The sequence below is a fragment of the Pteropus medius genome, unplaced genomic scaffold, assembly GCF_902729225.1.
Source record: "Pteropus medius unplaced genomic scaffold, Ma_sr-lr_union100, whole genome shotgun sequence".
NCBI lineage: Eukaryota > Metazoa > Chordata > Mammalia > Chiroptera > Pteropodidae > Pteropus > Pteropus medius.
In genome coordinates this window covers 14,455,640-14,469,731 of record NW_024354500.1, presented here as the reverse complement: position 1 = coordinate 14,469,731, position 14,092 = coordinate 14,455,640, and the positions used below count along the sequence as shown (strand labels likewise).

At 34.6% G+C, this 14,092-nt stretch overlaps 1 protein-coding gene across 1 annotated transcript in view; it reads left to right on the top strand.

Moving 5' to 3' along the window:
* SH3BGRL2 (SH3 domain binding glutamate rich protein like 2) overlaps window positions 1-13,851 on the top strand; it is a 52,455-nt gene extending 38,604 nt beyond the window's left edge. The window contains exons 3-4 of the mRNA XM_039852971.1: window positions 9,817-9,897; window positions 12,846-13,851. Coding sequence (XP_039708905.1) covers window positions 9,817-9,897; window positions 12,846-12,857 — 93 coding nt within the window. The 3' untranslated portion in view covers window positions 12,858-13,851. The remainder of the gene's footprint in view (window positions 1-9,816; window positions 9,898-12,845) is intronic.
* Window positions 13,852-14,092: the final 241 nt, after the last annotated feature.

The window sequence follows — 14,092 nt, the reverse complement described above, 5'->3', positions numbered from 1 at the left end:
TGCTTTTAATTATTTTGGATATATACATAGAAATGGGACTTCTACATCAGATGGTAGTTCTATTTTTAACTTTTTGAGGAACTGCCATACTGTTTTACATTGTGGTTGCGCCAGTTTACAATCCTAACAGGGCACAAGGGTTCCAACTTCTCTACATCCCCAACACTTGTTATAGTTTTGTTTTCTTTTGTTTTGTTTTGTTTTGAGAGTAGACACCCTAATGGACGTGATATAATATCTCATTGTGGTTTTGATGTGCATTTCTCTGATAGTGATATTGAGCATCTCTTGTACTTATTTTCCATTTGTATATCATCTCTGGAGAAATGTCTATTCAAGCCTTCACCCATTTTTAATAGGGTTATTTGATTTTTTTGGTTTTTAGTTGTAAGAGTTCTTTGTATATTCTGGATATTAACCCCTTATCAGATACCTAATTTGTAAATATTTTCTCCCATTCTCAGGTTGCCTTTCACTCTATTGATTGTATCATTTGATGAACAAAAGTTTTTTAAGTTTGGTATAGTCTCATTTGTCTATTTTTTCTTTGATTGCCTGTGCTTTTGGAGTCATATCCAAGAAATCATCACTTGCTAAATACAGTATCATGAAGCTTTTTTCCAATGTTTTCTTATAGAAGTTTTATAGTTTTGTGTCTTATGTTTAGGTTTTTAATTCATTTGTAGTTAATTTTTGTTTACGTTGTAAGGTAAAAGTACAATTTCATTCTTTTGCATGTGGCTGTCTAGTTTACCCAGCACCATTTGTTGAAGAGACTGTCCTTTTCCCACTGATAGGTCTTAGCACTTTCGTTGGAGATCATTTGACCATATACATGTTTTTGTGGACTCTATTCTGTTTCATTAATCTATACGTCTGTCTTTATGCCAGTATCCCCACGGTTTTGATTATTGTAGTTCTGTAATATGTTTTGAAATCAGAAAGTATGAGTCCTCTAAAGTTAATAGAAACTTTGTCCTATTTTTTAAACTTGTTTTGGCTATTTGGGATCCTTTGAGATTCTGTATGAATTTTAGAATGATTTTTTTTTTCTTCTATTTCTGCAAAAAAAAAATGCCATTGAGATTTTGATAGGGATTATGTTGAATCTTTAGATTGCTTTGGGTGATATTGACATCTTGGCAATATTGTCTTTAATCTGTGAACATAGAATGTCTTTTCATTTATTTGTATCTCTGTTCATTTCTTTCAGCAGTGCTTTATAGTTTTTAGTGTATACGTGTTTTACTTCCTTAGTTAGATTTATTCCTAAGTATTTTATTGCTTTTGGTGCTATTAAAAATACAATTATTTTCTTAATTTCCTTTTCCGATTGTTCATCAATGTATAGAAACAAAGATGATTTTTATATGTTGTCCTGCAACTTTATTGAATTCATTTATTAATCCTTTTATTTTTTTTTAAACTGGTATTTGGAAATGGTAATGCAGCCAAGTTTCATTTGACCAAGGTCACATTAACCAGTTTGTGGATTAACCATCAAGATGGAAAAACACAGTGACCCTTCAGATAGTCAAGATAAGTCGGTGCAAGTTTGGCTGAGGATGCCAGTACTCAACTGGGCATTGAGAGAAGGTGGGGGTAGAGATGGAGAGAGGTAGAAAATACAAAATCCTGTCATATATTGAAGAGAGGACAACTCAGCTTGGAGACAGCAGGCTATTTTATAGAAAAACATTTTCAACAGGGTAACCTATGAGATTGTTTTAAAACTGTCAAATTACTTTTTTTTGCACTTTTAGATATTTGTAGAATGTTAAATTTGTATCCAACCATTTTCACATATTGCTAACCAACTAAGTTTACATTAAAGCAAATGACGAGTTTAAGTAATGATTTGGGGACAAACTATGACTGCCTTTCCCCATATTATCTTGGCAAATTAGAGCCTTAGACTAATCTTCAGAGGTGCAGAAAGACCAAATGACCAGCAATGGTTCTTTGTGGTGTCTCCTCTCCTTCTCTTTCTTTCCCATAAAAGGAGACAAGGAGATGTGTTGGCTCACAACTGGTGGAGGCTCAGAAATCTCATGGACACATAAATGTATGTACTTGTATTGTTCCCAAGTGCAGTGTTTATGTAAGACTTTTGAGAAGATTGTCTTGGGATAATATATTTTCATCATGTTTGGGAATTTTTTTTTGGAAGCATAAAGAACCAACTTCCTTAGTTATCAGTTTTGTAAGTCTCGGATGCATACATATCATTTTATTTTTAAAAAGGTAATTATATATATATCTGTATATCCACACATAAATGCAAGAAATGATCTTCAGTCAAAGGTCTTACAAGAAGTTGTTGGAAAGAAATATTTAAAAGTTTTCCTATCGAATTGGTTATTCAACATTATTATTATTTCTTCCCCAGCACTAAAATGAATATGAAAGTAGAGAAAATTAGAAAAATGAGAAAAAAAGGGAGAACAATCAGTTTTACCTTTATGATAAGACCACAAACATTTTGTTTATACATATTCTCTTTTCTTACAAGTAGATTTAATTTTTTTAAATCACATTCTTTGATCATTCTGTACCATTTTGTGCCCTGCTTTCTTCTCTAACAAAAATAGTTTCCATGTCATTGTAAACTTACTTTTTAAAGGTTGTGTATTATTCTCTTGGATGGATTATAGTAATTAACTTAATCATCCCCCACCGTAGGCTATTTAGTTTGTTTCCAGCCACTTGACACAGTAGTTTGTAACTGGCAGGCTGTTCTGAAGAGTGCATTAAATCGAATGTTATTTTAGAAAGTGCATTCTCATTTTAGGCTATAATACTCTTTTTTCTTTCATTAGTGTCCTCTGTCAAAAACAAAGATATTTGGGGGTATACTGTTATCAAGATACGAAGGTTATTGTTGATATCTCTGGAATTGGGTTTCAAGGTCAAGAAAAAGTCACTTGGTGAAATGAAAACAAGTAAAAGTTAAAATAAGATGATTACTATACGTGTTGCTGGTAAAACCAGAGTTTCATTTCTCAGGGCCTCTGGGGCTGCCCACAGTCATAGGATAAATACTGCCCATCTGCCCAAAGCAGCCATTTGACTTGAAGATTTTAAGTACATTGCAAAATATATTTTTAAATAGCAAAACAAACATGGACATATGGGGCAGGATGCCCGATTTCTATGAATTTTTAAACAGAGCTTCAAGAAATTTCATTTACAGGGGCTACCTCAAAATATATCCTCCAATCTTCTAGATTATGGTTAGGGCCACTTGGTAAATATTTAGGCTTTGTGGGCCACATAGTTCTCTGCTGCTTATTATTTTTTATTTGATTTTTGTTTGGTTGTTTTTGTTTTGTTTTCTAACCCTTTAAAAATGTCAACACCATGCTGAGCTGTCAGGCCTCTGCATCGTTTACTTCTCTCTAAATGGTTCATTCACATTTCCCTCTGTGGTCACATTTGAGAGACACAGGATTATCTGTTTCCCAAGTCTCCATCATGAAAATTAAGTGTATCTTCTGGTAGAATGGAGGAGAATGTAGTGATAGAAATTTTGACCTACGTTAAAGCCTGTCTACAGGAATTATATGATAATGAACTGTTTAGAGTCGATAAAAAAGAAACGGAAAGCTATCATCCAAATATTTCATCCTTAACTGCAGGAGATTGTGTTCTGTCTTTAAAATATGGATGTTAAATATGTATGGATAATAGCTACATCATCTACATGATACTTAAGGCAAATCCCTGAATGTCACCCCACACCCATTTTCCTCACCTCAGTACTCAGTTACCAAATCCTGTAATTTCTACCTCCTACATAATTCTGTCCTATTTCTTTCTCAAAACTCAATTCAATAGGGCCTTGGTTTTGAGCTTTCTGTAATTAACAAGGACTCTCTTGTTATTACTCTCCCTCTCCCATTCCCAGTAAACTTGTGTCTCATTACTGCTATTATGACACTATCTTATAGAATTTTTCCCCATATCTTTGCCTTTTACCAGTCTTTTGAGTTCCTTGTGCTCACCCTCAGCAGGCACTGTGGAATATTTATCTTAGTATCTGGTACCTATCAGAAGGCTAGGAACATAGAACATACTTAACAAAAATCGGTTCTGTGCATGGGTGAAGAGCTACACAGATGTTTTCAGTTAAGCAGGTAGCTACCCTATTCTGCTGGGCCTTGCCTTGTTAAGGTTCTGAGCATTTGCCTTCCCATTTTATTAATAAAAGTCAAAGCCAGATGTCTCAAAAGCAAGCTTATTGAACCTTCTAAATTTTATAATAAAATCTATTTGAGAAATCACCTCTAGTAGAAGGTCACATCTCCCACAGGTAGAATTTTCTTAGGAAACTTTTGACCTGAATTTGAAAACCTGTATTTCAAGGCTTTCTTTCTAAAAGATCACTTATCTAATCCAGGAGAATCTTTTCCTTCAGATGTTTTACTGTAAATAATCTTATATGGCATCCTCACAGATACTAGGAAAGGAAAAATTGGGTGATAGGAAAAGGGTGACATAAATTCCTCTTTATCACTGATTGCTTATCAGCTGTATGCCCAGAAGTATAACAATTTAATTAGATATTTCTTGCAGTTTTATCTCTTCCATATAACCCTAGTTTTTATTCTGCTGTCTATAAATGTTTAATCTCTCATTTTTACCTTACTGAGATGTTTACCTCAATATTCTACAGTGATGAGTCCCTGGGACATGTCTTTCATAAAAACAGTGACTTGTGCTGTGAATATTGAAAACCTTCATCCAGACATTTTCAGGCCATCCCAACTGCATGTTTAGCACTATATCTAACTAATATCCAAATTGGCGGTTTTCTTTTTGTTAAAACTTTTCTCTCATTCTGAACCTATGCAGATAAAATTAATGAAAAGAAAACAAAACTGTTAACACTAGGGCCATGTTAATATCAATGTTATGACAATAAAGCCTGTTGCCAGGAAGGTCAAAAGTGAGGAGGCAGTTTTTATACATGACCTCCCACAGATTCCCAAGATATAGCCTCTTTTTGAGGATCTTAAGTTATCATCACTTTGTTTTGCATAATAATATCTCTATTCCTTGATTTTAAAATGTAGACAGTATTTACTTTTTTCTTTGAAAGATAAAGAGAAATTTACATTTTTACAGCTTCTTATTTTGATTTTACAGCTTCTCTTATTTTGATTTTACAGCTTCTCTTATTTACATTTTTACAGCTTCCATTTTGATTTACACACATACACACACAGGTGCACATATACTTTAGCATTGCTGAGGTTTGTAAGTCACATTCTCTTCTTTAACGATAGTAACTATTATAACGTATAACATATAAATATATATTATATGTATGTTGTTTTAAACATAAAAATACCATTCTCTACAGACTTTTTAGTTGTCGAAGCAGTCATATAGTAGGGTATATAATCCTATTTTATAGATCCCTGTGGCTTAAAGGAGAATGATACAAATGACAATATCCAAGAGATTTTCTTAATTAATTTTAGCCTTTTTACTTATTCCTCTGGGTATTTATTACAATTTTATTGCTGGTTCCTTTTCCTGTGTTTAGCACAAAAATTTTTCCCATGTAATTTCAGTTGGTGCTTAGGTAGACATATTTGCTTGCCATCTTGTACCAGAATGGTTGGAAATATGAAACATGAATTTGGAATTTAAAATCCTCAGCTTTGGGCTTCCTCATATTTTTTAGTATTTGGCATAAAAATTACTGAATGAACCTGTTTCAGACAACTACATCTTATATATCGTAACCAGGGTTGGAACTGCCAACTACTCTTTCCTTCTATACCAAGATTTCATAAAATAGAATGTAGCACTAACTGTTCTAACTACTAAATCAAGAAATTCTGCTCAGAGGATACCCTCAGGCTTGAAAGAAACTTTAAGAAGAAAGAGCCTCTGCCCATTTTAAGCAGGCGCAGCAGCAGCAATAACTCTTATAGTCTTAAAAAAAAGAGTTGTTTTTTTTTTTAATTTTCTTTCGGGTAAACCAGCTTTGCTTTGGCCCATTTAGAACTAATTGCTACTGCCATTTCTTTGTAGGCCACGAGTTGTTTGTGTTCCTTGCAACCTCCTGTTTAGATATACCCTTGGTATGTAGAAATAATATGGGTCTGTCACTTAATTGTCGTTGACTTAGCGTGGTAAGCAGTACAGTGTTCAGTGTTTCAGAGTGACTGCCATGGGTTTTCCTCACTGTTCTCTTAGGGAACACCAAAAAGGCAAAGAACTTTAAGGTCTTTGTCTCAATGCTTATCTAGTCCATAATAGTCTAATCACAGTGTACTGGTAATGTCCTCAAGTAAGCTCTTTCGAACAATGAGACCATTGTGAACTCTACCTGTTGTAGATATTATCATGAGCTTATAAATGTCTCACACATTGGTTTCCACTTGAACACAAATAGAAGTATAGGTGATGGAAGTTATTTTTTTCCTTTTTCTTTTTGATAGCTGTTTAGCTTGCTTTATTCTTCTTAAAATTACAACATTTAGATGAATATTCCATTAGTAGCAGTGCTCAGTTATACTAATGTCTATATAGTCCAGAAATTTTTCTTTTCATAGGCAGTCAACATTAGAAACAAAGTGAATTTTTCATTCTTTGTTTTTAATGTAATAAAAATGTGCCAGCTTCTGAAACTGGGCAATTTTATCTTGAGGCTGCATTGTATGTTTGTACTGTTCTCCAAAGGTGCTATTAGCTGATCATTGTATTCTACAGTTACAGAAAATCGATTGTCTTGAAATGTGCAATTTTTAGATGTGTATTTATAAACACTTCAGAGAGTGTCTTTGACAATTAGGAATTGAGCAAGACTATTCAGAAACTTTATAGTTACTTTTTAAAATATAATGTTTTTAACTTTTGCAGTATAAGCCTTAATGTATATTTTTTAAAATGTAAGCCTGATAAGTGGAATGAATTTGATAAGAAAGCAGATTTTTCTCTTTTATTGGAGAATGCCTAAGACCATTACGGAAGAACTTAGTAGGATATGATTTTTAAATTTCTAATACTATTTTACTCTTAAATTATTTCACAACATACTACTTAATATATTATTATTTGAAAGGAGGTTTTAACTATTAAGAAATCTTAGATTTTAAATTATCAATCATGTAGTCTTTGCCTAAACTTAACAAAGAATTTAAACTCTCACACTTTCAGATTTATCAGGCCACTCAAAAGCTTTTGAATGTCAGAAAGTAAATTTTGTACATATTTCTTTAAAACCCATAACTAATAGAGTAGAAATAGGATTTACTCAAATTATGCTTTTAACCTAATTATGAGATTAACCTAAAACATGGCACATCAGTCATAAATCAGCAAACAAGTAATTCATCCATTTGACAAGTATTGGTAACCTGGTATGTGTCAAGTACTGTTCTAACATTGACTTTTAAAAATTATTTCCTTTAAATTATTCTGCTTTTAATGTTAATTACCAAATTTTATATTTGTCACTTTGGAAGGAGTTAATTACCTTAAGTGGTAATTTCTGAACTATTGGGAGGACTCAATTCAATATTCAGGTAAGACGCCCCTTCTTATAATTGTGTGGCACTTAAAGGTTCATAAAATAAAAATAAATGCTTATATTTTTTATGACAAAAATACAGTTTAAAAGAATTTTTTTAAATAAGAAATGTTACCATTCTGATATTTCTAAATATCTGAAAGTTCTAACTAAGTACCTTTGCTGGTGACTGAAATTTATGACTAAAATTTATGAAAACAGTTTTGGTTCAGTATAGTTAAATGGATTGCTTATAATGTTACCTATTTTCTCTGCATGCATATATTTTACATGTCCTCCTTTATATATATGAAACTTACTTCTGAGAGTTGACCTTATTTCCAGCTTTGTTCTTTGCAGAATTTTAAGGTTAAGGTTTTTAACGTAAACACTGAAACCTGAGGTATAGACATTAATAAATCTGTAAACCAGATGGTGGTTGGTGCAGTTGAAAGTATAGGACCTCTCTTCGCCTCAATTTTGACTAAGTCAGAACCAGACTACATAGCACTACCATTTCTCTGGTTCAGGCTGTCACCATCTCTTGCCTGAATTACCACAGTACTCTTCTGACTTTTCCCCCTGCTTTACTTCTTGCTGCCCTCTCTCTGAGCCATTCTCTACACAGTTTAGTTATTTTCTTAAAGGAAACTAGATCATTCTGCTCACTCTCTCAGAACCCACACATGATTTTCTTTTGTGGTTAACATAAAATTCAAAATATTTTTCTTGGTTTTCAAAGTCAGGCATATGCTGATTTCTGTCAAGCCTGCCAGCTTTGCTCTTCACCATTGTTATTCCCTGTCTTGAATGCCTCTGTCCCCACCCTTTACTTGGCTAACTCTACTCATCCTTCAGATTTCAGCTTAAAACTCCATTTATCCATCTTTTTCAGATGTGTTGCTCCTTTTTGGCATGGTTAAGGAAAGCCTCTCTTTGGAGGTGACTGGCATTAGGGCCATCCTAAATGATGGACGGAGCTTCCACATGCAGATCTATAGAAGGAACAGTGAGTGCAAGGTCTGAGGCTACAGCTGCCTTCAAAACCACATGAGACTCAACTTGCTAAAGCATTTAGACAAGAGTCTCCACACAGAGTCAAATAATTCAAAGATTTTTCATCAACTGAGGCATGCTTTGCAAGAAGCAAATCACACTATAAGTCATCGAATCTCATTTAGATTCCTAGACAGGTTTCAAAAGTACTTGCGACGCCACTGGCTTGGCTCAGCAGTGTATTAATTAGGACTCAATGATTCATACACAGGGTGCCCCATATTTGTTTTCCTCTTGGGCAAGAAGCATCATAAAGTACAAAAAGTGTCCATTACAATATCAGTGAGAATTGGGCCCCAATCCCAGCTCTCTCACATATTGTCTGTCAAAGTTGGGCAACATTTTTCTTTGCTCTGAGCCATTCTCCAACCTGGAAGGCTGTAGTGTGGATTAAATGACTGACCTGTAAGGCACCTACAAAGCAAATGCCTAAAAATGATTCTGATCCTTCTCTGCATATAATATTTATCTTTAGAATAAAGTTCTCAAAGGGACATCTATTTTAAGACTGCTTTATGTCAACTTAGAAACTATGTAATATTATATATGCAAACTTTTGAAAAGAAACAATGGATGAGCATATTGACCAGAATCCTTTGATGGCTTCTTGTGTGAAAGTAGAAAGAGAAAAATGATTCTGTTTCTGAGGCAAAGGTAAATGCTATAGAGAATATAATTTCTTCCAGTTTTTATTTGACCTTTTTATTCTCTATGAAGGCACAGTCTTAAAGAATGTGGAAAACTTCAAAAACAGAATAGAAGAACTCATATTGACTCACGGAGACCTTTACAGCTTTCTGTTTACCCAGTGTTTTGTTTTTCTGTTTGTTTTATTTTTAAGCCCTAGATAACAAAATATCAAGAGTGGAATTGGGAGGCAGCCTTTCATATCAAAGGGCTAGAATAAAATCTTTGGTCAGAGTGATTCCACGTAAATAAATGTTAGTCATGTGCCATAAAGGAAAGGGGGCATGTTCCGATTTCATTTCTGTTGTTGATGTTTTATGTTTTAATCCTGCCACAGGTTTTGTATTAAAAACTTGTTACATTCATCATCATACTCAAAGAAATTTATAGTCTTAAAGAGAGCAAATCCAGTAGATTTATGTAGCTCTTCCCTGGCCTGAATGGAGCAATGGTACATTTTTTTATTTCCATAAAGAATTTGTCAAAAGTACCAAATACCAAGATAATTGTTTGCTTTTGTTTATTTTCTCCTCCTCTTTTTTTCCTAGGATTATGACAGTTTTTTTGAATCAAAGGAAAGCAACACAGTCTTTTCATTCTTAGGCCTGAAATCACGGTTGGCATCAAAGGTAGGTATATCTTTTCCTATTTTAAAATTCACCTTTCTTGAATTGTTCTTAGTTGTTCTCAATCGAGGTTGAAGATGTTACAAGAATGTATATATAGTCTCCTAAATATTTAGCTTTCGCGTTTTCAAATGCACAATTAGAGACTGCTCAGGGCAAAAACACCAAAAGAAGCCCAGTTTTTTCTTTCCAGTTTTCAATTGTTGCTGTATATTAGAGTTTATTTTTATTTATAATTTAGTTTATTTATAATTTATATCCCCTTCTTCCAAGAAGATTTAAGGTAGCAAAAGTTAGTAGGTGCTTTCTATTTTAAAGTGCAAGTTTACTTTACTTTATGTTTTTTGAAATAGAATCAAAGTCATATTTTTAAGGTCTTTTGCACATTTAGCTCATTTATATTGGAAGGGAGATAATCTGCAATAACCAGTGGTCAACATTGAAAAAAACACTGTAATTCCTAAACTAATCAAAACATTTTTAAACCCACTTTATTATGTCAGTGTCTTTTAGAGAACGTAAAAGGCTTTTCTGATATTTAGGCCTAGAAAGAATATATGTCACGATTTTGTGAAGCACATGGATTCACTTTCAAAATAAAAAATTAGCATTTCCTTGTTAAATAAGGTAATATTTTTATTATTTCCCCTTTTGAAAAACATTTTTTTTTCCGATTGTGAAAGTAGTCTAAGCTTATTTAGAAAAATTAGATAAATATAAAAAGAAGTGTAAGGTGGAAAATAAAAATCACTTATTATCCCACCACCCAGAGATAACCACATAACATTTTTGGTGTACTTTCTTGCAATCTTTAGATACATAGAAATTGAGGTCTTGATTGTTTTCGAATTGAGACTGAATTCTAGTGTCTATTTTAACACTCAATTGAAATGAAAGTACATTACTGGGATCTTTCATGTCTATAATAGGTCTTTTGAGGCTACCCAGGATTTGTACCATTTCTGGAACACCTGTGGGAGGAAGGCAGTTACTATCAATAATATAAATTATACACCAGCACCTGTAGTTCATAGCCGATGTGAAATCCTGCTTTGTTTTTACATCAGTAAGTCCACAGATGGTTGTGGGTGGTTTCCATGCACATGTTTTAAACAGAGGGAAAACCCACGCATAATATTAAAAGGTTCTTAAAACTATTTTTATAAAGATAGAACATCGAAATACTTGTTAGGAAAATTATAATATTTTTATAATGTGTTTCATCTAAAGATATTAAACAATCTAGATTTATCTTCAAAGAACTGAAAAAAAAATGTGGTAGGAGTAATCTAATGGATGCATAAATCCAGTGAACATCAACATCTATGCAAAAACCTTTTAAAAAAAAATGTCTCATTTGCTTTCTTTGCTCTCATTTTCCCTGAAGGTATAGATTCCTTAGAGATTCTGTGGGCTGACTTTTACTTTTTAAAAATATTTATTCTCTCAAAAATTTCTCAGGAAACCTATAATCTGTAAAATATGCATTCTCACATGACTCGTGGTCATAATATTAAAGTTGGCCTTGATGCCATTGACGTTTACTTGATTTCAGCAGACCATTCTAAAGGCAGTAGTGGCTCTGGGCATTCCCACCCAGTCAGCCCACCATTTTCAGGTGCTTGAGTCAGTCGTATCTGCCTGGGAACACGTGGAACCAGAGTGGAAGTCCATGGTGCAGTGTTTGTGCCACCCTCTCTCATGAACCATTTGGGGCCTTAAGGGTTAATAGCAACTCATACTTCATCTTCACAGGAAAGAAATAAAATTATCTTTAAGAGCAATTCAGCATTGCCTTCCTTTCTAGTTATTTATTTTTTACCTTGGTGGTAATTCATTGTACGATCTATACTCTAAGGCCTAGACAGAGCATTCTCAAGTGTAATGTACCACAAGATGGAAGCCCCGTTTTCTTGTCTCCTTTCCTAACCCCTCAGCAGTATACACACATAAAAGACAGGGCTAGAAAGCCTGCCAGGAACTTATAAAGACACCATTAGTATCTGTAATTGCTTTTACACAGTGAGGAGAGAGAAGAGAAATATTAGGAAAAGAACGTTCATTGACCCAAAAGGCACAGGTGTAGTGCAGACTCTGGGCAGTTTTCAAACGTAGAAAAGGGCTCAGGAAGGTGGGAGGTCACAAAATGGTGGCCTCTGGGCCAAATTGGCTCTGGATGTATTTGTCCTGCACAGGATTTTTAAAAGAATTTAGACGGGTTTCTAATATGTAAAATACAAATTCCTCATTTTTCTGAAGAAGTCGGAAAGTAAGGAAACCCAGGGTAGCCCACTTTCTCCTGTGGCTGGTTGGAGCCAACAGTGGCTGGCCCACCATGTTGCCTACCTCAGAGAAAAAGAGGCCTTTACTAATAATTTTCAGGTAGAAAACCATCAGGTTTGTTATTTTAAGAGACTCAAAGCAGGGCCAGAAGTAGAGGTTTCTACTTTCAGATCCCTGCCATTCAGTAACGACTGGTAAACCCTGGGCTCTGACCAGCCAGGGCTGGAGTAGGTCTCAGAGGCCCCCCTATGCAAGGTGTCTGTTTAGTGGTTGAACCATGGAGCTATCATGCAGAGAGGGGCCAGTGCAGCACTTGGCAAATTGGCGCAGCAGGTGTTTACCAATAGGTGTGGCCATACCAGTGCTATTCATCTGGGGTCACCTTCTACAGGCCTCCTCACCCTGGTGCAAGTGAAACAGCACCTCAGAGAAGTCTGGGCAGTTGTTGAAAACATGTGGCTTTCTGTCCACTTTTATATTTGGCAGGTCAGGTGTGTTTCATTTAAATCTGGGCTCTGAACCTGAAACCCAGGATTTGTTCTTAGCAAGCACATGGGGGTGATTTATTGTGATTTCCAACATCTCTGTTGCTGGCATTTAAAATATCACTGCCAGGGTGAATGTTCTTGTCAGCACAGTACAATAACTGACCTTTTTTTTTTCAATAGGCAGAACCTTAGAGAAGACAAGTAGAAGATGACGGAGATGCATTTTGGAACACTCCCCTGGTACTCAGCACACACCTGCTTACCTAATGCATCACTGTGACAAAAGCCACATGCTTCATCAGTAACTTTGCTTGCATTTGGAAGAGGTGTTTTTGGAAGACGTGGGTATAGATTGCATGATTGCTCTAAACCAAATCAGAACTATAGTGGGTTTCTTCTTATTTTCAGAATGCCTGCAGTTGGCTCAGTCACCTAGAGGTACTGTAACCTGTTACAGGTGTGCTTTCTTAATACTGAAAGATAAGTGGGTAGCTTTATCAGAGTCAAAATGTTGAATCTCTCCTAGGTTATAGTTGATGCCAGTATTGCTCAGACCTTCTCTTTAAGCTGCCTGGATTGTGTCCTTAAAATTAGTCTGCTAGACTGTTAGAATCTTTTGATCAGAAAGAAGAAAAAGAAATGCTGATTGACAAAGGGATGAAGATTTTTGCTGCAGAATCGAATGCCACTATTATAGTGCTTCGTAGTAACATTTACAGAAAAAGTTGGATGTTCTACCCTCTTTTTGGTAATGTAAATTCTTACTCACATAAATCTCCAAGCTTCTACAGATGTTTCCAGAAATCACTGTTGTAACAATGTGTGATCAGAACTAAGTTATAGGGATGAGAATAATTGCTGTTTTGGAAAATAGATGCTTCTTTATCTCTTGCAAGGGGAAAATTTCACCTAAATGCATAAGAGTGCTTAAAAGATATATTTTAAGAAATACACTAATTAGTAAATTTATAGGAAAAATATCTGACACATATCTGAAGACATTTTCAGCTCTAGCAACTCACGTACAGGTGCACATATATTTTTAAATGAAGCTCCCCTAATAGCTGCTTATCCTATTTTGAGAAGGGATTATATTTTTTTGAGAAAGGAAGATCTTGGTTAGATATATTTTGTGAACCCTTGATGTGGCATATTAAAAGATGCTAATACTGCTGTACACTTTAAATTTTTTTTCTGTGTTATTTTTTATTGGTTCTCTAATTTTGCAACTTATATTTCTGGCCAATGCATAGCCCCAGATTTCAGAGTAATGTAGTTACATGTTCTCATTTCATATATGAGCCCAGTGAGTTTTCAAAGCAGCATAGAGTTTATAGTTGCCAAACATGGAAACAGTCTTGAATAGGATAAACTATCAGAGGGCTGCCTAAAATATTCTGCTATCTCTGCATCCTAATGCTGGGCCT